Source organism: Papio anubis, chromosome 3, assembly GCF_008728515.1.
Source record: "Papio anubis isolate 15944 chromosome 3, Panubis1.0, whole genome shotgun sequence".
NCBI lineage: Eukaryota > Metazoa > Chordata > Mammalia > Primates > Cercopithecidae > Papio > Papio anubis.
Genome location: NC_044978.1, coordinates 144,070,635 through 144,092,905, shown reverse-complemented (window position 1 = coordinate 144,092,905; position 22,271 = coordinate 144,070,635). Strand labels below are relative to the sequence as shown.

General features: G+C 36.2%; 1 protein-coding gene across 9 annotated transcripts in view; it reads right to left on the bottom strand.

Annotated features, from left to right (window-relative positions):
* Nucleotides 1-4,919: 4,919 nt before the first annotated feature.
* ATP8A1 (ATPase phospholipid transporting 8A1) overlaps nt 4,920-22,271 on the bottom strand; it is a 267,018-nt gene continuing 249,666 nt past the window's right edge. For all 9 annotated transcript variants that reach the window (XM_021938415.2, XM_021938417.2, XM_021938416.2 and 6 more), the window contains 4 exons: nt 20,138-20,226; nt 19,327-19,419; nt 11,155-11,246; nt 4,920-9,555 (listed from right to left, as the gene is read on the bottom strand). In XM_021938415.2, the coding sequence (XP_021794107.1) occupies nt 9,458-9,555; nt 11,155-11,246; nt 19,327-19,419; nt 20,138-20,226 (372 nt within the window). In that variant the 3' untranslated portion in view covers nt 4,920-9,457. The remainder of the gene's footprint in view (nt 9,556-11,154; nt 11,247-19,326; nt 19,420-20,137; nt 20,227-22,271) is intronic.

Sequence of the window (22,271 nt, the reverse complement as noted above, 5' to 3'; positions counted from 1 at the left end):
CTTAAAAAAGACACAGATGCTAACCCCTTACTCAAAATTACCATGGTGTGACAGCTTCAAATCCAGACGGATGCAGTTGGTCATTCTGGCAACTCAAATAAACACAATTGCATTGATGCCATTAATGTGATTTTTCCCAGCAAAGTTTGATCATCCTTTGATTTGCACAGTGCCTGTGTATCTGAAGAATTCAATGTATACTAGGGCAGTGCAAAAAATATAGGTAAAATGGGATTACATTTTTTTTCACCAGTAGGAATGGTGGACGTTCCAAAGTCATGTCGATGGACATCAAGTCTTTGTTGTGCAGGCTGCTCCATGCATTGTAGGATCTTTGTTACAACTGAGTCCCCCTCAGTGAATGCCAGTAGCACATCCACCTCCGCCCCAACACTCTGATGCTAAAGATTCCCCCATGCAATTCCACCATGTGCCCTCGGGGGTGGAACTGTCCCCACTGAATACCATCTAGTTGTCAGATTTCTCTAGTAGCTGTACTTTTATTTGTCATCCCTTTGGAGAACAGTTTATGTCCATTAGACAAGTTAACGCTAAGGAATTCATAGAGAGTTCACATCTGCAAATTTCCCTTCCTGAGCAGGATGCCCCAGTCAATTTAACTGGCCATAAATTGTTTAAAATTAGAGAGATATTGTGTACCTCATTGCAACATGGCATTCGGTGATACTAGATCAAATCATATCCCCAAGTAATTGGTGATATACTGTACATGCCTTTGACCTTCTCCCTGGAAGCTATATAGGTGATATGATTATTCACAATGTTAGGTAAAAAGCCTATCCTGTGGCGGATTTCTAGATATTGTCCCATTCAACAGTTCTTTGCTGAACACCACTTATGGGTTAGGTGCTGGGTGAGATGAATAAAAGATTATTAAAATGCACTTCCAACTCAAGGAGCCACTACCTATTACAGGCTCCGGCATGATGACAAAGACAAATACTTGTGACAAAATGTCATAGATGCTTTATAAAAGAAGCACCATATCTTTTTCTGCTCTCTGTGGTAACCGCGATTACAGGGGAGTGCAGGATACCCTGGTAGCACTTACAAAGGACACTGTTCATCCTGGAGATGTTGACATTGGACCTGAGCCTTGAGAGACACATAGGATTTGAATGAAGAAGACAGGGCAGAGGAAGAAAGAGAGGGGGGCTGGAAATAAGGGAAAAATATATCAGGCAGAGTAAAGAATTCATAGACAGACACAGAAGCACCCACCCATGAGCCTGAAAGAACAAGGAACATTTAAGAACCCAGAAGAAGACTGGGTGCTCAAGCCTGTAATCCCAGCACTTTGGGAGGCTGAGGTGGGTGGATCACGAGGTCAGGAGATCGAGACCATCCTGGCCAACATGGTGAAACCCCGTCTCTACTAAAATACCAAAAATTAGCCAGGCGTGGTGGTGGGCACCTGTAGTCCCAGCTACTCAGGAGGCTGAGGCAGGAGAATTGCCTGAATCCAGGAGGCAGAGGTTGCAGTGAGCTAAGATTGCTCTACTGCACTCCAGCCTGGCAACAGAGCAAGACTCCGTCTCAAAACCAGAAACAAACAAACAAAACAAGAATTCAGAAGAAGAGTGAGGTTGGAGAGAGAAGCAGGGGCAGATTGGAGATCTTGAACACCACGGCATTTGAACAGATGTCAAATGCAAAAGGGAGTCTGGAAGGATTTCACAGGGGAGGGGAATGGGATCATATCTTCGTTTTAGAAAGATTAGGCTGCCAAGGTCAAATAAAATCACTTGGAATTTCCAAGGAGCTGTTCCTCACAATCTGCTAAACCACCAAATACAGGGGAAACTTGTCTGCTTTTGTTACTTTCAGAAAGAATTTGAATCCAACATCCTCATACCATGATTATTGTGAAAAATAGAAGTTCTGCATTTTGAAAGGTTGTTATGCCAATAATGGATAACATTTATTAAGCACCATGTGTCCCAAGTGCTTTATGAATTGTATCACTGAATCTTCACAGCCCTGAAGAGGGGATTAGCATCATGCCTATCATGCAGATGAAGAAATCAAGGTGAGAAGCTTAAACATTGTGCACAAGGACGAACGATACCATAGGGGACAGATTTGAACCAGGAGGTCTACTTTGAAATTCTATGTTCTGTGTGACATTAGCCCTAGGAGGTCTAATTTTGTCAGGAAAACAAAAATATCCAATGTACTTTTCAGAAAATCTATCGGGGAAAAAGTGATTAATTGTATCATATTATACACATCCTATTGATATCAGGGGATTGTAATAGTCAAGGAGAGCTTATGCTGCATTATGAGAATGTGGCATAAAATGAAGCATGAATAAAAACACTAGATGATAAACATTTCTCCCTTTACACATGAGAAATGGGATTCCAGAGGGTGACTGAGCATGGATTTTGAAGCTGTAATGCTTGGGTTTTCTGGCTGTGTCACTTAAAAGTGGAGTGACTTTGGGCCACTTAAGTTCACTGTGTCTCAGTTTTCTCATTTGTAAAATAGAGACATTAGTACTACCTTTTTGCTTATGGTTGCCTTGAGAAGTAAGAAGTTACAGACACTGTCTCTTGTCACTTGCATTCTAGTGGGCAGAAAGCTGTGTAGTAAGGATAAATAACAGAAAGCAGATGAAATACTTTAGAATAAAAATGAAAGGCTAAGTACTGTGGGAGGGCAGACATCACTGTTGATTAGGGGTAGGGAACAGAGAAAATGGTCCTACTGTTTGATCGAGTAAGTCCTTGATTCATGGGCCCCTTTGGTACTTGACCAACTTCCTGCTATTGTCTGGAGTTGGGCATCCTCTCATCCTGTTGGCTACTCATGGTCCGTACATTTCTTTCATCATCTGCTTTAGAGAGCACATTTGTACCCAGGTGTGGTGGCAGCTGACTGTAATCCCAGCTACTTGGGAGGCTGAGGCAGGGGAATCGCTTCAACCTAGGAAGCGGAGGTTGCAGTGAACCAAGATTGTGCCATTGCACTCCAGCCTGTGTGTCACAGTGAGACTACGTCTCAGAAACAAAAAAATAACTGTTCCTTGGAGACAAATCTATTCTAAAATAAGTGTGCTTTTCTAACAAAAAAAAAGCACATTTGACATAGTAAATTTGCTTTAAAATGGTTATGTTCCAAAGTGAACAGATTGTACACTTGTCCAAATGGATAATTCCTTATTTTCCCCACCTGTTTTATTTTTGTTATTAGCTACTTCTCATGGTGGAGAAGTTACCAGATTGACTTGAATCCATAGGAAATTCTCTCTCTAAAATGAGATAACCAAAAAACTTCCTGAAAGTAGATACAGTCACAACCAGGAATTTGACAAATTTCACTGGGTCGGGATTTTACCTTTGCATAATCCAAAACATTTATTTAGTTATGTGTTCAGGAAAACTAATAATTTATAGGCATGTTAAACTATTAAGGGAACAAACTGTTAACATATTTTTATATGTACATGACTATTTTAAATTTGCAATTAAACAATAGTTAATGAAATTATTCTGACAGGAAATCCTTATTTACACTGCTAGTTTCATGTACTTGAAAGTAATAAAATGGCAAGAGGTGTTTCATATTTTCCAACAAATTTTATTCGCCTATTCATGAAATTAGGTTAGGAAGACCTTTCTTCATTAAAGTGAGGTAGTTCTGTGTTACTGAAATGAAAGCTTTAGGTTAGAGATGCCCTACGCATCCAAAAACAAAATTTAAATGGAGATGACACATTGAATTTATGGAAATGTATTTCGTCTGCTTTTAGATTATGGTAGTATTAGAAGGCATCTTAAACTACAGGTCAGTGGAAGCACGTGCTGATTTTAAGGAGAATGGAGTTGAATGTGAAAATTATTTGATAGAATTCAGAGGTAACATATCCATGAACTGTTTTGCTGTGGTTTTGAATGGAGGTTCCCACCCAACTGTCGTCCCTGGGAAGATTGTGGGAGAGGACATGGGGCTCCAGGCAGCTAAGCACGCACGGCCTCAGTCTAATAAAATCAGATGCTCCTCAAATTGCCTCTCCAGTGCCTCTTTGAGAACTAATCCTATTCTAGTAATTTACCTAATTGTATTTTCAGTTGTTTCTCTTTTACCAAAGGACACTAATTTTTCCTGAAGTGATTGTTCTCATTTCTGACGCTGTCTATACTTCTGTCTCATGTGCTCAATTTTGTTATTTTCTGGTTACTGCCTTCAAATGTTATTGCCTAACTTGACCACTTTCTCATTAACTTAATAGTTGGTTTAGAAAACAAATCCATCCGGCCGGGCGCGGTGGCTCAAGCCTGTAATCCCAGCACTTTGGGAGGCCGGTGGTGGATCCACAGGTGGGAGATCCCGAGACTATCCTGGCTAACATGGTGAAACCCGTCTCTACCAAAATACAAAACTAGCCGGTGGCATGTAGTCCCAGCTACTTGGGAGGCTGAGAGCGAGAATGGCGTGAACCCGAGTGAGGCTTGCAGTAGCCGAGATGTCACTGCACTCCAGCCTGGGAGACACAGTGAGACTCCGTCTCTCAAAAAAAAAAAAAAAAAAAAAGAAAACAAATCCATCCAACATAATTCATGGTTGAAACCATGAACTAGCTGTTTACTTGCAAGCTGATTTAGATATGTAACAGGGACAACCCCGGGAGGCTTTTCATACTGAAGTGACAAAATACTTTTATTAAAACGTGACAAAATAATTTTATTAAAAAATTCTGTTTATTTAATTATAAAAACTACTCATCTTACCAAACTAGAGTTAATGCACTCCATTTCATGTCTGATTTAGCTGGATTAAAATGAAGGGCTATTTTGTAAATCACTGGGATACACCTTCTCAGACTAGTTACTGTTGGATTTGAAGGTTTTAGAAAGCAATACAATTTCTAGAACTAGCAATCAAAACTTCAACAATTTTAAGTAATGGTAAAGTTTATTTCATTTTTAATAACAATTAGAGGACAAAATGTTGAAAATTTGCAGTTTAAAACATGCACATTCACAAAAGGCCAATGACACATAACACTGCATAGAAATAATATTACTCGACTTTAATAACTACAAAACACAGTGCATCAAACATCAAGATAAACAAACCTGAGAAAACTACTATAACCACAGATTCAATACTCTCCACTCATGCAGCTTCACAATTTCTACAGCAGTTTCAGCAGGAATGGTTTTTCAGGGAGCTGAAAATACTACTTTATGTTTAACGCAAAACTGCAGTTTTCTGTAGTAGCTGCCTTCCAAGGCTGCCCTATTTTTTTTTTAACCTAATATACTTGAAGATGTAAAAAATGACGATTGAAGTAGTTAAACAACAGATAGTATTTACTGCATTTATGGCTTCCATTTAGAACCATGAAACATAAAAATATTATTTTTAACTATTCTGCTCACATCTTTGCAAGAACAGATTTACTTGTGGAAAGTTGCTGTTAATTCAAAGTAAGCAAATATGAAATCTAGTTTTCCTACTTAAGGGAGATTTATTTGCTGAGAAGTTTTGGGAGCTTTATTAAGAAAAGTTCTTAGAGGCAAGCTAAACAAAAGATTCAATTAAATTTGTTCAAATTTCTTTGTAAAATAATCTACTTATTTAAAAAGTTGTGCAGAGGACCAATTAATTTGTCTACTGAATATTAAATTCCAGGTAGGCCATGATAGAACTTTACAAGGCAGAAATAAACATCAAGATTTACAGCAATAGCCATGCATTGGCCTGGATCACTTTAAATATGAATTCATGCAAACCATAAACCTATCAAAAACACAGCTGTTCTCATACAGAAAGTAAATCAAGACAAAATATGGAAAACATTTATTTCCCTTCCTTCAAAACTAAACTTACATTCCACTTTAATAGCTGTTGAAGGTTAATTAAAATGCAGCAAAGTATAACTACGTTACACAAGTGACTTCAGTTATTTTAATGTGAGAAAAATCAGACTATGGTATCTTACGAGTCATTATAGAAATGTTCATCATTAAAAAGCATTTATTAGGCACTGAACTGCATGGTGTTACCTTAGGTCATTTACAAAAAGAATTCCTGGTCCATGTGATGTGAATGGACTGGGCATTTTCTCCATAAATTCTGTAGATGACTATTTATAAGATTATACACTTAATGGGTTTTAAAACCAGGAACTATCAAAGGGCAACTGCACAAAAATAAACATGATTATTTAGCTTTGTAATAATTATGACATTGTCATAATTTTAAAACTATGAATAATACAATCTATTACTTTCTGACTAGCATTCATCTCCTGAAAAAATGTTTTAAATGACAAGTTGCAAGTGTTGTACAGGGCACGCAATGCAAAACAAATTATCATGTGACTTTCACTTTGGATATTTAGAATGCTGAATGGCAAAATTAAAGTATAAAATTTAATGATCAGAATGCTGATTGATTTCCATAATTCATTTCCCCTCTGGAAATTAAAGAGGAATCATTGATTCCATTTAATGACCATACAATTCATGTAAATGGCTAACATTATTTAGCAGAATACACATTCACCTGACTTATTAGAAAAAGTTTTCCATTAACTTAGCAACACTGCTGAAGCAGTCTCACATTAGAGCATAGAGTGGAGGTGGGAGGACGGGAAGTACATGTATCATTTAAAATTTACAACGTTCCTGAGAGACACTGTTCCTGCTAATAATTTCTACAATATAACATCTTTCCGGGTGTGAGACACCAATATATTTTTATATGTATATATAAAACATTTAGAAAGTCCATGCTCAATACCACTGTGTACTATTCAATATTAAAGAAGCAACTTCCAGCTTTTCAATGCTAAATGAACGAGGATTTTCTAAGTTGTATTTTCTGAATTGTAAACATTGTAAAGCAACTGTGTTAGCATTTGCCAGAGTCCCTACAAGGAACTTTTCAATGGAAGAGTACATGCCCTTTATTTCAAAAAAACACATGTTCAAAGTCACTTCGACTGTTTATTTCAATCCTGGTAAAACCATGTGACTTTTTTCCAATTATGGAAGGTTTAAAAAAAATCAGACTATTTTCTCCTATTTAACACTGCAAAGTCAACGCAATTGAAATGTTATATTTTAAGTTTTACCAAGAAGGTCACTCCCTGTCCCTCAAATCCCAAGTCTCACCCAGGAAGCAAAGAGACTGACAATGTCAATAATTCAAAAATAGGACCATGGGACAAAGAGGCTCAAATCAGTCACATTTCAGATCACGTTACACATTATCAACCATAAGTATTCTTCTCGTTTCAGAGCTCCACAGAAACAATCCATGTTTCAAGATTAAAACTTACAGTTTTAACTCAGAAAATCCAGTTCTATTATATTCATAATGTTTTTATATTAAAATTCTGCAAAAGGGTGCCACTGATGAAGGGAGGGCAAATAGAAGCAGTTCTTCTCTGTAACTGTTATAAAGTGTTTCTCTGGAGGGGTGCACTTCATTCTTGCTTTCTCATTTCTTGTGGTTTGACCTCAGCTATCACCACTGGGAAGCCCAGCCCAGGTAAAGCTGCTCTGAATATTCATTCATTGCACAGGTAAAGACTGGGACTTCAGAATTTTGAAGACGATCTTAGACTCTTACACCTGTGGTCTTGCTAGATATGTTGATTCTTGACTCTCTTAAACTGTACCCCAAACAGGAAGGACTTGGGAAGTAAAGTATGTAAACGTGTGTTCCCTTAAGGTTAGAATTACGTATATGTGTTATAACCTTTTATTTGTAGAAAATGGAGAGGCATACTGGTAACTAAGTAGCTAAAAATACAGACAAGGAAATGATACATATCCTAATTTTAAATCTAGATTGAGAAAAAGGGTGAAAAGAATGTGAAAATATTAAACTCAAGAAGCGATCTGAAAAAAAATCACCTCTTCTCAATTCTAGTTGACATTTTTAAAAGAGAAAGTTCTATTTTGCTGGTAAGTCCATGTAAAGGCTAGCAGGCTTTTCAGTAAAAGGCAAATAGTTTGCTTCGATCTCTGAAGTGTATCTGAAAACGAATTCCTTTTTTTCAAATGAAAAGTATTATTTAAAAAATAGTGTAGAAAACTGGTTGTGGTTTTTAAACAGCCCCTTCATTTACTGTTGGTAGCAAAATAGCCATTGTCAGATGTCCTGTAAATGCTGAAAACAATTGAATTGAACATACATTTTAAAACATACTAACAAAACCTACTCATGATGAAAGTGTCCTTTGACTGTAAAGTTATGGGCTTGAGTAAAATTGGCATTTTTTAAATGGGGAAAATGTACTACTTATTTGTCCCGATAAGCATCAAGTGATGAATTTTGGGAACTATTTGATGAGTGAACTGTGAAATAATTTTCAGTCTTCAGTATCAGGGCAGTCATCATGACACCGGGTGTGCTACATAAGACAGCAGGCATTTCTAGTGGGCACTGGAACCCAGGACAAAAGCCCATGCATTTATCTGGCATGTTATTCCAAATATTGCAACAGAAGCTTTGGAAATCCCACGTAAATATGTAGCGTATGTTTCTTAAGAGGAAAAACTTTAAGACAAAATGACACCACTCAATCTACTGCATTAGCCAGATTTTTAGAAAAATCTAAATGATGATGAAACTTCATCAGAAACAACTGAAACATACATACAATTTGAAAAATCAGTGTCATAACAACAGTCGCATTAGCACGTGTGTCCTCTAACAAATAAACACGACAAACAACAAAGAAGCATGTGTAAGGCCAAAGGTGCAACATCACAGATTTTAGTAGCAAATGCCTTGAAATACTCATTTTTGTAAATCACTCTTACATTTGAAACGTCAGACATGCAGATCTTACAGCAGAACTGGAAGTAAACTTTCTCTTACATTTCTGGACATATGACTACTGAACTAGGAAAACACTTACTGAACCTCTTTGGCAAACATTTATCAAGACAATTTTTGACACAAATGCTTGTTAATGCCTTGTTTAGAAATTTTGCTCAGGAAGGTGAGTCAGTTCCTTAAGAATGCTGGTTTGTTTCAGCATATCCTGAAATCTAAGTCTGGATATCAAGAGTCCCTTTAGCTAAATACCATTTAGAGTTTTTTAATGGTTGGTTACCTTGTGGTACAGCCAATAAATTGATAGTCCGTTACAGCCCCAGAGTCACGGCATAAGAATACTGACTTATTCTCCGTTTAAGAAAAGCACTCTGGCAAGATACCAGGTCATTTTCAATTTCCGCTTACAAAGACTTAGCAAATACTTTAAAAAATCCAAAAGGGATGGTGTTACAGTACAGTTGCACAGTGCTTATGTCTATAATATACATGAATCTGAATGTCCATCAGCGAGATGAGCTCAGATCCACCTTTCCTCTCCATGGACCAGACTGGAATTGGTTAGCAGACTGCGGTGACAACCTGGTAGGTCTCCTTAGAGAGAGAACAGAGCCTGCCTTTCAGGCTCTCCCCATCACCATTCATCGGGCCTCTGTTTCGTGGTATCATATGCTCTAATCACTTCAGACTGTGAAACGATTCCATTTTCATCTTGAGAGAACGCATACCCATCTGTAGGTTAATGATAAAACAGAAATTTTCACAAAGGCACTGGAAACCACTGTTATTCTGACTTTTGGGTATTCATTTTCTAGCTTGGGGAACGAATGCAGTCTTCCCATCTTCAAAAGCATGGAGACACTGATTTTTAATGCCTAGAAAAGACAGACTTAACTTCAAAATAGAGTGGGATGATCATAGCTTGCCAGTTTAGATACTAGGAATTCTCCCCAGAAGACTGAGTAGGCGCCCTCAAATCCCCTAAATCTTCTGTCCCGTAAGTCAACTCCAACTCTTCTAATTGTTGCTTCCCCAATTCTGGAGGGGGTGAGGGAGTTGAGTTAAGTGGGCTCACATATTTCCATATAGGTCAGGTGGATGAGAGGAAAGGAAAAGTGATATGTAAGTGAGGTGGTGAATAACGTAATTGATTCAACTATCCCACCATGTACAGTCCCTTGGTATCTGTGGGAATGGCTTCAGGGATCCCATGAATATCAAAATCCACGGATGCTTAAATCCTTTATATAAAATGGCACAGTATTTGCATATAACCTACACACATCCTCTTGTAGACTTAAAATCGTTTCTAGATTACTTATAATACCTAATACAATGCCCCCACATCAGTTCATTCTATTAGATTCAATGTGGTATTTGGTCCACGGCAAGGTCAAGTTTTGCTTTTAGGAACTTGGTGAATTTTTTCTCCCTTGAATATATTTGACTCATAGTGGGTTGAATCCACAGATGTGGAACCCACAGATAGAAAGGGCCAATTGTACATCAAAACATCACCTTGTACTCCATAAATATAGACAATTATTATTTGTCAATTTAAAAAGGCGAGGAGAAGGAGATAAACACAAATAGCTGCTAATGGTGGCAAGTGGACATTCTTTCAGAGGACATTCCCCTTGGCCCTCAGCATCACAAATAAACTCACTCACGCTCCAACACGGCATGGGGATAAGGAATGGCCCCCAAGGGGATCACATCTTTAGAAAAGGCCTCTTGAAGTATAAAGAGCAAAAGCATTAGACATGAGTATATGTAAGTGAAAATAAATTATATGTGGAAACAACATGAAACAAAAGATATATTACTCACACAAATACGTTTACTACCAGGTTTTACATTTTATATTTGTTTTTAGATCTTGAAATGTTAAGAGGGCACAATATCTAATAATTTCTTACAACTCTAAATATTCATAAATATTTCTGAGGGGAAAATATATGTTTCCTTGTGTTGCATGAAAGCTGAAAGGCTCTTGCAAAGTTATTCAAGTAGAAAAGATAACAAGACAGGGGCAGCTTTTAAGAATTAAGATTTACTGGCTTTAAAGAAAAAGATTTGAGGAAGCAAGGAATGTAGAAATACTGTTTTTCTTAAACTGAAACAGCAAGATTTTAAAATTAACTATCTCTTCTGTTAAAAGTGAAATGGTTCTGACCAATGGATTTTCTGTTATTTACAGGTTGCAAATATGCAAAACTTGTTTTAGACGTTAGTTTTAAATAAATATCCCTAAAGTTAGGATATTGTATAAATGCTATGATACAGTAATGGCAGAGAATTTCTTTAAAAATAAGAAACTCAAATACTCACGGAGCAGGTTTTGTTGCAAGGATTCAGAGCGGTACAAGTTCACGTGGTTCTTCTTAAAGACGTTCTTGAGCAGTTGCGCCCTCTCGGTCAGGCTGCAGAGCAGGTGCAAACGTGTGAAATGAATTATCAACTCGGCAGAGACCCCAGTGTGCCCACAGGACCACCAAAGAGAGTTAGACTTAAACAAAAGATGGCTTGAGAAATCCGTAGCCTAGTGATTCTTTTTACACTATTTTCTCAGATAGCAAATGAGATTTCAAGTATTTAGACAGACTTTTGAGGCCATTTTCTCCCTAAGGAGTTTTGTCCCCAATAATCCTTCTCGCAGTAAAAAGTAAGATCTCCTCACCACCCCCCACTCAGTTATATTTAAGTCAAATGGCAACACAGAGCCAGTACAACACAATTAAAACAAAAAATACAAAACATCAGTAGTGTTATTTACTTCTAAAAACTTACTACATATATTCTAAGCATGGCATTTTTAGAATGAAAAAAATTAATTATTACTATTTTTTTCATATTTGGCAGGTTTTAGTGCAAAATATTTTTAAAAAATATTAACTAAAGTAAATATTAACTAACATTATACAAAGAAGACATTTCATAGACTTTTTAACTAGAAAAAATTTACTACCACTAATATGGTATGACATGTGTTCCTTAATTTTATTTTAAAATAAACTATTTTCAGAAAAAGTGATTATGATACGTGAAATAACAAGGAAAGTATTTTTCAATGAGTGTTTAGAATAGTTGTCTCCTCAGATACAAATCCAGATAATTAATTATGTAACTTCTAAAAGCACATTGTAAAAAATAAGGCATCTTCTCCCCCAACTTCACATAAAAGTGTCTCACACAGTAGAAACTCAAATACATTTGTTGAATATATGAAGTTGAGTAATAATTCTGAAATGTACTTAAAGACATCATCAATCTTCCAAATCATGCCATTTCTTCATTGTTTGATTTATAAAATTTTGTTTTGATATTAAAGAACATAATAGGCATGAGAAACAAATAAGTAATCCATATGTGTTGCAGCAAATGTTTATGCAATTTTAATAAGTGGAACTGATTCAGCTGAAAAATTTCCATGTTGTGTTTTTCCCACTATAAAAGCTTTAGTTAAATTGCTGTGTTATGTTAGCTCTGTATTTTGCCAATTTTTCTGAGATCCTGAAATGAAACAATATCATATACAAAAAAAGGATCCTCTGCAAAATGAACTCATTGTGTAAATGAGTTATGCAAACATTTAGGCAAAAACCGAAGAAAAAATATTTAGAAATGTTGACATTTGTAGTAATCTTCCACACATATATTTTAAAGTCTAGGGAGGTTAGTTGGTATTATCAGACATATTTTATTGTCATTGGAAATTAGCTACACGAAGGCAAGAAAACGAATTAATCTAAAACTCCAGCAGTTCTGCAAATAGTTGTAAAACTTGTCTCTGTCAGTGAAATAAACAGATATGAGAAATGAGAAAGGGCCATTTTTACAGAGTTGCTTTCTTACTCTACTCTTTAAATGATCTAGCATTACAGACCTATGGACCCTAAGGGACACTAAAATATGTAACTGCTTTGAGGAAGTCGCAGCTTTAGCAGCAGGTGGTCTGATTTCCTTAGCAGAGCCTTGTGGATGGGGTGCTGGAAAGTCTTTGGTGTTTCAAACCAAAGTGACTAGGGGAGACTAGAGGATGGCTACGTATCATTATGCAGCGTCTTCTTCCCAAAAGACATTTTCCAGGTTTCAGGCTGGCCTTCCTAAATGCATAATACTTTAATATTACAATATTAAAATGGTAAGAAGGCAGACAGGAGAATTTAATCTTTCATATTATAGCAACTGAAATACATAAGGTAACATAATTCCGTTTTGTATAAGTTCATATAAAGGCTTTCACTTAGATCTTCTTTTATATCAAGTTAACGTACAGCATTAAAACAAAGCAGTAAGAAAGTCTCTTTCTTAAGAAAGAAGCACATTACTCAGGAAAGAGCATGGGCTCTGGAGTAGCGCTTTGGTTTAATTTTGGGTCGGCTGCTTATTAGCTGTGTCACCACAGGCAAGCCTTTCTCAGTCATCTCCTATGTAACAGGAGGGCACTACTTAACTCTCAGGCAGACTGTGAGGATGCAGGGAGCTGTCAGCACAATGACTGACACTTAGGAAGCACTCAACAAATGCTGGGTCCTCCCACCTTTACCCCCAAGATCCTGAGAATTTATTATAAAATATCAACTGGAACAGAGATCATCACCAAACAAAAGGTACTTGGTAAGGAGTATTTTTGATGCCTTGGTTTCTAGTCAACGTAAGTGCAAGGTAAGATGTCTGTTGCTGCACATGAGTTTTAATTTATAATGTTCTCATTCTACCTCTTTACTAAGAAAATGACTAGATTTTTGTTGTTTTGTTTTTCCTTAGCTACTTTGAACTTCTTGCTTTAGTCCTGTAGAGCAGAGTACCTCCTTCAGGATATAAATGCCATTCACAGGAGGTTGCTAAATAAATAAGTAGTGATGAGTTGTATTTCTCTAGTCTTATCTTACACCTTTGGGGAAGTACTCATTTCAACGTTTATGCAATTCTGGGCCATCAATGATTATAGGTACTGATATTACCACTAAGGCACATTATAAAATATGCTTATGCTAATAGATATATTAAAAGTTCAGTTTTAGTGGAACAGCTTAACACAGTGTGAAAAGACAAAAAAAAAAAAAAACAACCAACCACTAAAGATACCTTCTCACTAAAACCACATTTTCTTCACAACTCTTGACTAGCAGTTTTACACAGTCTTGTATAGTCTTTCATTTACATACCCAACTATGTAAATTTTGAGTTTGTTTAATGCAATCATACAAGTACTACCAAATATTGTTACCTTATTTCCAAACCCACTAAAATGTTGCAATTTAAATATTTGGTGGCGGTGAATGTAAAGATAACATGTTTAAAATAATATTTCACAGGAGATCGAGACCATCTTGGCTAACACCATGAAACCCCGTCTCTACTAAAAAAAAAAAAACAAAAAAAAAACAAAACACAAAAAATTAGCGGGGCATGGTGGTGGGTGCCTGTAGTCCCAGCTACTCGGGAGGCTGAGGCAGGAGAATGGCATGAACCCGGGAGGCGGAACTTGCAGTGAGCCGAGATCGTGCCACTGCACTCCAGCCTGAGACTCCGTCTCAAAAAAAAAAAAAAAAAAAAAAAAAAAAAAATATATATATATATATATATATATATATTTCACTTACAAATACTAAAAAATGTCGGTGTTGGTAAAAAAACAATTTACAGTTCTGGAATGTGTTGTCTTAAGGAATTTTCAGTGGGAAACTTGAAGAGGAATAAATTTGCATTTGTCTATATATTGGGTTGGTAAGCTATTTAGGTTGACTCATTAAAATAAATCTCCAAAAAGTAAGTATTCATTCATGGAATGTTTAACGTATAGCATGTGATAGCTGTCCTACACTAGGGTAGCTGTGTGGTGGGGAAACAAACAATGAATATAACAGGCCTAACCTCTGCCCTGGAGCTGAAAACATTTCAATGTTCTGTCACTTTCTTTTTTGAATGTTGGACAGAACCATTACCACGGTGATGAGAGAAGGCTGACGGAAACATTTGACAGATCCCTGTGTCCTCAATCCCCACCAAAGTATTTAAGTCATACTGATATAAAATCTAGTGTGAACACTGAGAAATAAAATTTCCTTTCTACTAGTTCTGGAGCAATGTTAAAACTGCTTTTCATTAAGATGAACAATACATCAGAAAGGTTAGAGAGAGCACTGTCACCATCTACACCACTGAGTTCTCTGACATCTCATATTCCCTACTGTCCCTGCATGCAAAAGCTGTAAACAATGGCCAAATGGTAGTGCCAGGCAAATCAGTGAGGACTGACCTGAAGATCCTAGGCTAAAATTCTATTTAGTAATGGCCAATGATGATATGCTGGCTAATGTCTACAGTAAGAAATATAAAAGAATTATGAGTCTCATTATTATATTTGCCTGTCTATAAAATACATTGCTTCACACATACTCCAATGATATCCAAAAATAACTGTCCTGCCTCCAATGAGCCCACAGTGTCCATAATTTCTTACTGTAAACTTTTGGATAAGGTTTAAATGTTCAGGACTAGAATTTGGGTTATTTTATTTTTTTAAAGTACAATTTCCATTTTATTTTTCTCCAGTGGACAGTTTTTCTTTAGTTCTTAAGAACTCAGCTCCTTACATGGACTTTGGTAGAGGTCATGAGGCAGCAAGGTTTGGGTTATTTTAAACCTTCAGGAGTAAGGTTTACGTTATTCTCTCACCATTGTAGACTTACATTTATTTCTACCATAACCCATGGCTCAAAAGCATGCATATTTAGAACATACTTAGATTGATTAAACATATTTTTCCCCTAAAATGTAATAAAATGAATCTAATTTGCAGGGTAATATGGTAGGTGGCATACTATTTCTACTAAAAATGGCTGTTTTAACCAAGATGTTTTATTTTTGAAAATGAAGATGAGAAATTATTGTAAATATTAATCTTCCTTAAGTGCTTACAATTTATTGTTTTTCTGACATTTGCATTTTATACATGAAATGTCATACTTAGTGAAGATTAAAAAAATTGGGGATGATCAACTCACAAGATCTTTCTTAAGAACTGCATCATTGTGTGACAAAAAAGTAAATGATGGTTGCTTTGGATATTACCTAGTCTAGGAAGTACAAATTATACAATTCTATGTTTTTATGAATCAGATTTCTGTTTCACAGCCCACAGGTCAACCACCAATTCAACAATCCTTTCTCCTACTCAGCAATCCTTTTGTCCACTCTTTCTTTCATCCATTCTTTAGTTTATTCTCTTAACTATTCTGTTCATCCACTCAACAAGTATTTACTGAGTGCTACTAAGTTCCTGGTGTTGTACCAGGTGTTGGGTTGCAGCTATGGCTAAGACATGGGCCTCTCTAGAAGCTCAATCTAGTAGGGGAAAAAAACATACATAGAGTAAATTTTTATAATGCAATGTGATCAGTGTACCAACAGAAGTTTATACAGAGTATAAACAGAGTATAAAAGTACAGAGACAGTAGACTAGGAATTATATATTGTGTACGTACACAGCTGAAAAAATCACATCTACATTGGGTTTGGAAAGCTGAAAATTGGAGTGCCTAGTCTGTAAGAGGGGTACTGGCTCCCAAACAGGGGAAGAGCAAATACAAAGACTGGGAGATATAAAATAACATGGCATTTTGGAACTAAAGAAAGTCTGGTATCATTAGAATTCATAAGAATCACAGTTTCTTCCCTTTTGATAATGTAGATATAAAATTTGCTAACTTTTGGCTGTGTGCAGTGGCCCATGCCTGTAATCCCAGCACTTTGGGAGGCCGAGGCGGGTGGATCATGAGGTCAGGAGTTCGAGATCAGTTTGGCCAACATAGTGAAACCCTGTCTCTACTAAAAATACAAAAAGTTAGTTGGGTGTGATGGTGTGTGCCTGTAGTCCCAGCTACTCGGGAGGCTGAAGCAGGAGAATTGTGTGAACCTGGGAGGCGGAGGTTGCAGTGAGTCGAGATCGTACCATTGCACCCCTGCCTGGGTGACAGTGAGACTGTCTCAAAAAAAAAAAAAATTTGTGAACTTTTTTTGAAATCTGAAATCAATCTCATTCTCTCAGATTCCTAAAATAATCCAGGGGGTAAAATCAATCCAATGATTCTTTAATCTTAGAGTGCCATTACTTTAAGCATGAAGATGTTTCCATCCAGTTGCTATTTTTCTCCTTTCATAGATTTTTCCCTTGCCTCCCTCCTCCGGGCATCTGCCATTTAGCAGGAAGCCACCATGGTTACACTCATCATTAACCTTCTGATCACCAGTGGGCGGAAATGGCAACCTGGAGTACATGCTGGTCCAGGGTTTTTGTCTGTGGTATTCAGCTGATAGCTAACACATTCCTGAGTTCTTAGAAAAAGCTATAGAGCTATTTTAGGCAAATGAGCTAGGCAGCAGCAGGGAATTTATCTGATGCATGTCCTATGGAGAAGTTGGTGGTCATTTATGCTGGAATTCACTTCTTTCCTTTTTGGGCTCTCCGGCTCATTTTATTTAATGGAAGGAGCTACATATATTACAGACTTACTGAATGTTTAGGACCTGGGGGTCATTATATTGGCCTGATTTATGAATAGAGGTCACTGGTAGACAACAAAAAGGCAAACTAAGTATCACGTGGAAGGGCTTAATGTGATTTTATTAACACACTTACGAATCTGGAAATGTACTACTAAGGATAGTAACAGTATTAACAGTGGCCTTTCCCTAATAATTATGAATAAATTGTTTTATTCACAATTTCATGAGCTAGAACTCTTACTGTATTCTTTTTATTGCTAGAGAAAGAGAACTGACATAATTAATTTACTAGCTGAATTTACTGACCAACTGCTAGGTAATGGAATAGGTAATTTCCTAAGAGGAATCCTGTGATGCCAATTTTTAGATGAAGAAAAAGGTGGAGGGAGGAGGACACAACCCTGAAAGTAGGTATTATCATTGCCATCCTGTACACTGGGACGCTGAGTCAGAGGTTAAGTACTTTGTCAAGTTAGTAGCAGGCTGTTTTTGCAGCTCTATTATATTTTTGAACAAGTAGCAAAAGGAGGTAGAATTGTGAATGGTTCAGAACAGGAGCTCTGGGATCAGCTGGCATGGACTCCAGGCCCAGATATGTTACTAATAATTTTGGGAACTTCACCTCTTGAAGCCCCAGTTTCCTCACCTGGAAAAAAATGGAGATGATGGATCTGTATAGGGTTGTTACTGGGATTCAGTGAGATAGTACACGTAAAATGCAAGGGAAGCACCTGGCACGTAGTGAGTGCTCAACAAAGCTCAGTGCTATTATTTTCAAAAAAAGTGGCACACACTGGTGTGTGATGTGTTCCTTCAGTATGAGAGCAAGAGAGCTGGAAGCCAAAGTCTCACTGAGTTCTGACATCTACTCCATTGTGTCAAAATGAATATCAACAGTGAATCGTGATTAAGGTGACATATACCAGGGTAAAATATTTCCTATAGTTTAGCCAAAACTTCAGCTTACTTTAGTATGATAAAAATGAAGAAAAAATAAATTCCTGCTACTATCTTCATAATTGTCTTTTATTATAGACTGCAAGTAATTTTAATTTCTTTCTTACGATGCTTTGTGAATTTAGTGGATTTGATTAGCTTTCTAACTTTGATTTTTTTGGAGGGGTTGGTGGTAAGGAAGAGAACTTGGGATACATAATTCATGTATGATACACATCTAGGTCAGTTCCTAGTAACTACTGAACCACAAATGCAATTATATAAGGTAATTTGCCTTATATCAAACTGTGATTTTGATTACATACCTTTTTTTTTTTTTTTTTTTTTTGAGATGGAGTCTCGCTCTGTTGCCCAGGCTGGAGTGCAGTGGCTTGATCTTGGCTCACTACAACCTCCACTTCCTGCGTTCAAGCAATTCTCTTGCCTCAGCCTCCTTAGTAGCTGGGATTACAAGCACCCATCACTATGCCTGGCTAATTTTTGTATTTTTAGTAGAGACGGGGTTTCACAGTGTTGGTCAGGCTGATCTCGAACTCCTGACCTTGTGATCTGCCTGCCTCGGCCTCCCAAAGTGCTGGGATTACAGGTGTGAGCCACCGCACCTGGCCGATTACATACTATTTTATTATGGATACTATTTCAAGTTAAAAATCTTTTTCTTCTCTTGCAGTTTGATAATACAATAATGTTTGTAACTACCATTTATTTAATGCTCATTAAAGACTTCGCACTATGCTAAGTTCTTCATAATACTTTATTCAACTCTTACAATTAACCATGAGGTAGGTATTATTGTCCTCATTTTATTGATGAGGATATTGAGGCTCAGTAGGATTAACCAATGTGGCCAAGGGCACATAGTTTAGAAAGCGACCGATTTGTTTAAACCGACATGTCTCTGATTCCCAAACCTGTCAATGACACTGCCAGCTTGATGTTGATAAGTACAAGTCTTATCACTTATTTGCAACCACTTGTACAAGATAAATTTAAAGTTCATTTGGAAAAGAATATATTCACTGTGTATTTTACCTTTTTCCAAGTACAACTGCTCCTGGGTCTTGAGATTTTGCCTCCAGCTCCTGAACTTCATCGACTAATGTTTTAAAAGCAGTCCTCTTGATACTGCAAAAAGAAAAAAAAGGGATTTGCATGGAAATACTCCTGTGAAGACTTCACAAAACTAGATGTCTGGTTTATTATCATGCTGTTGATAAAGTACAACAGTAACAAGAGTACAAGCAGTTTTTCAACAGAATCTTAAAAATTATCATACTTTTGAAAATTAATATGAAATTATAGTTTTAAAATAAATGATGGTTTAGGTTTACAATACTGAAACTCCCATAGTTATTTAAATAAATATCATGTAATTAAATTAAATGCTACCTTTTTTGTGAGAAGAGATAAGATTTAAACATTTATAACCCTTGAAAAAAATTAGTAAGGTTTTCTTTTCTTTCATTTTATATTTTATGTATGTTTGGAATCAGGCAAGCAAAACATTTCTTTTTATAATAAAAAGTGTGTTTGGAAATAGTACAATTTTTCTTCTACTTTTATATGAGTTTTGGGGCTGTTTCTAAAAAATGTACTTCCCGATGTAAATTTCTCCAGTGCCATTTACTTTTCTCTGTTAACTGAAACTACCCGCTTTACTACTCATTTCATCTTTTAAACTAGTTTTCTAGTTCCTGAATCACCCCTTCCTTATTTAAAATTAAGCAATATTACCAGTCCCTATCCTGCAAGCTCTACATGCTTGAGTTGACGTTACGAAGAGAGAAATCTGAGGATGAATATGCATCTATATTTCTCCATATGTAACCAAGTATATACTTACACCTTGTACACCACATCAAGGAGCAGAGATGCCACAGGGATGAATAACAAGCCCATCCAAAAGACTCCAGAACTGAACAACATGGCTGCCTGTGCAAATCGTCAGGAAAAACATTACTTTAAAACCAAAATACATGATTCCTGTTTAGTTTTTATGTAATTTTAAGTAAAACAATTTTAAGAATGTCATTCTGTAAGAGAGTAAACAACTCTGAATTCGAACTTATGAAATTAACTTAGAATATCAAAATAAATCTTTGAACACATTTAAAATATACTCTGGATTAAATTCTCTTATAATAATATATGGTGTAAAATAAATCATAATTAGAAACTAAATTTACTATTTCTGGCAAATGAAAATTACTTTTGTAAAATTATAGGATATTAAAAAATCATCCAGATAAATCATGACTACAGTATAATCAAATTAAGATACCTACAAAAACAACAATTTGACTATTTTTGGCTAACATTAGGTAGTAATAATCTTAATTTTTGTTCAATGATTTATATAACAAGTATTGGTGCATACCTGTTATTGCTAAAGTCAAACCAAATATCTTGTATGTAAAAGCCAAATAAAAGTGTATTAAAATAACTTTAATAATTTCTTTGTAATAAATACCAAATTGCTGTATTGGAGCCTTTTGGGTTGCAAAAAAAAAAAAAATGATTCTGTAATTTAAAAAGTAATAAATTCTATTATTTACTCACAATTATAAAAAAAATCTGTAATATAATTAGATTACACAGAACTTAAAAGGAATAGTATTATACAATAAAAGCAAAAGAAATATTTTGGTTTCACTTCTTTTAATCTTTTTATCAAGAGGAAATTTTCAGTACCTATTTAAATCCATAAAGGTATTGTTCTAATTCCACTAAAAAGTAGCTAGTTAATGCATGCACATTTAGATTCTACTAAAAATCACACAAAATTAAAAAAAAAATCAGGTATGGTTCAGGAATTAAAAATAACCTAGAGTTTAATTATTCTAGGCAATTTCACAATTACACATAAATAGTCCTAATCAATTAGTCCTTATAAAACATAAAGATTTCTAATTTTAAATTATATTTCAGATTACCTATTCATTTTGACTCTCGATTAAGGACTAGGAACCGCTGTTTAAATTTTTTCTGCATTGACATGAGCTTATGGATACAGACCGTAGGTTCAGGGAGGCTAAGATTTTTCACTATGTAGAAGTGAATAGCTCTGAATACTTTTAAAATAAAAACATGCTATTACAAAAAATTCCAGAAAATAAGTTTTGCCACATGGGTTCAATGAAGTAGCACCAATATTCGCGACACCAACAAGATGAAAAATATTCACATAAAAGTCACTTTATTTAATAAGCAAAACATGATCTTTGACATGTTTGCTGACATCCTCAATGGTGAAAACCAACAATAACTGTGTAATAGGAAATGTCTATCAAGTCAGTGGATTTTCTTTAGATTGAAAGAGGCTTTCTAGTAAGGTAACAACTGTAAAAAACCAATTTCTTTCTCCTTCTGGGGGGGAAAGGCAAGGTAAGAATTCCAAGGCATGTAACTGAAAATACTACATTTACTTGGCTTAATTTTAATATATTTTAATTTGGTGGGGGGCGGGGGGCAAGAGAAGGAGGATTTACTCTTGCCTTCGCCACCTTGTATTAAATGTCCACCGATGGAAAACGCAAAAGTGGTGGAGATTCAAGGCTGCTAATTCTGACCATTGTGATGCTAACGATGAACGGAGGAGTGACTGGCGCCCCACCATTCAGTCCACCAGCCTTTGGCTTTACAAATGAACAACATGAATTGAGGGGAAAAAAGTTTTTCTGCGTCATATCTGAAAGCCTGTCAGATTTTTTTTTTTTCTTTTGCAGAGTTAATCCAAACCTAAAAGATTTAAAGCCGACATTCGCATTAAAGACAGAGAGTCTCTTTGTATTTTTTGGATGAAGAAGGGGGAAAAATAAAATCCCACAGAGGTATTTCCTTCCTTTCTGTATAAGAAAGCTCCCCCTCACTCTGAAGAAACCAGTTTTGTCTCTAACTTTTCACATTTCCCCACTCGCAGGCAGGTCAGCTGGGAAAAGGCGAAGGGATCCTGAGACAATGGTGGTAACAGCAGCAGC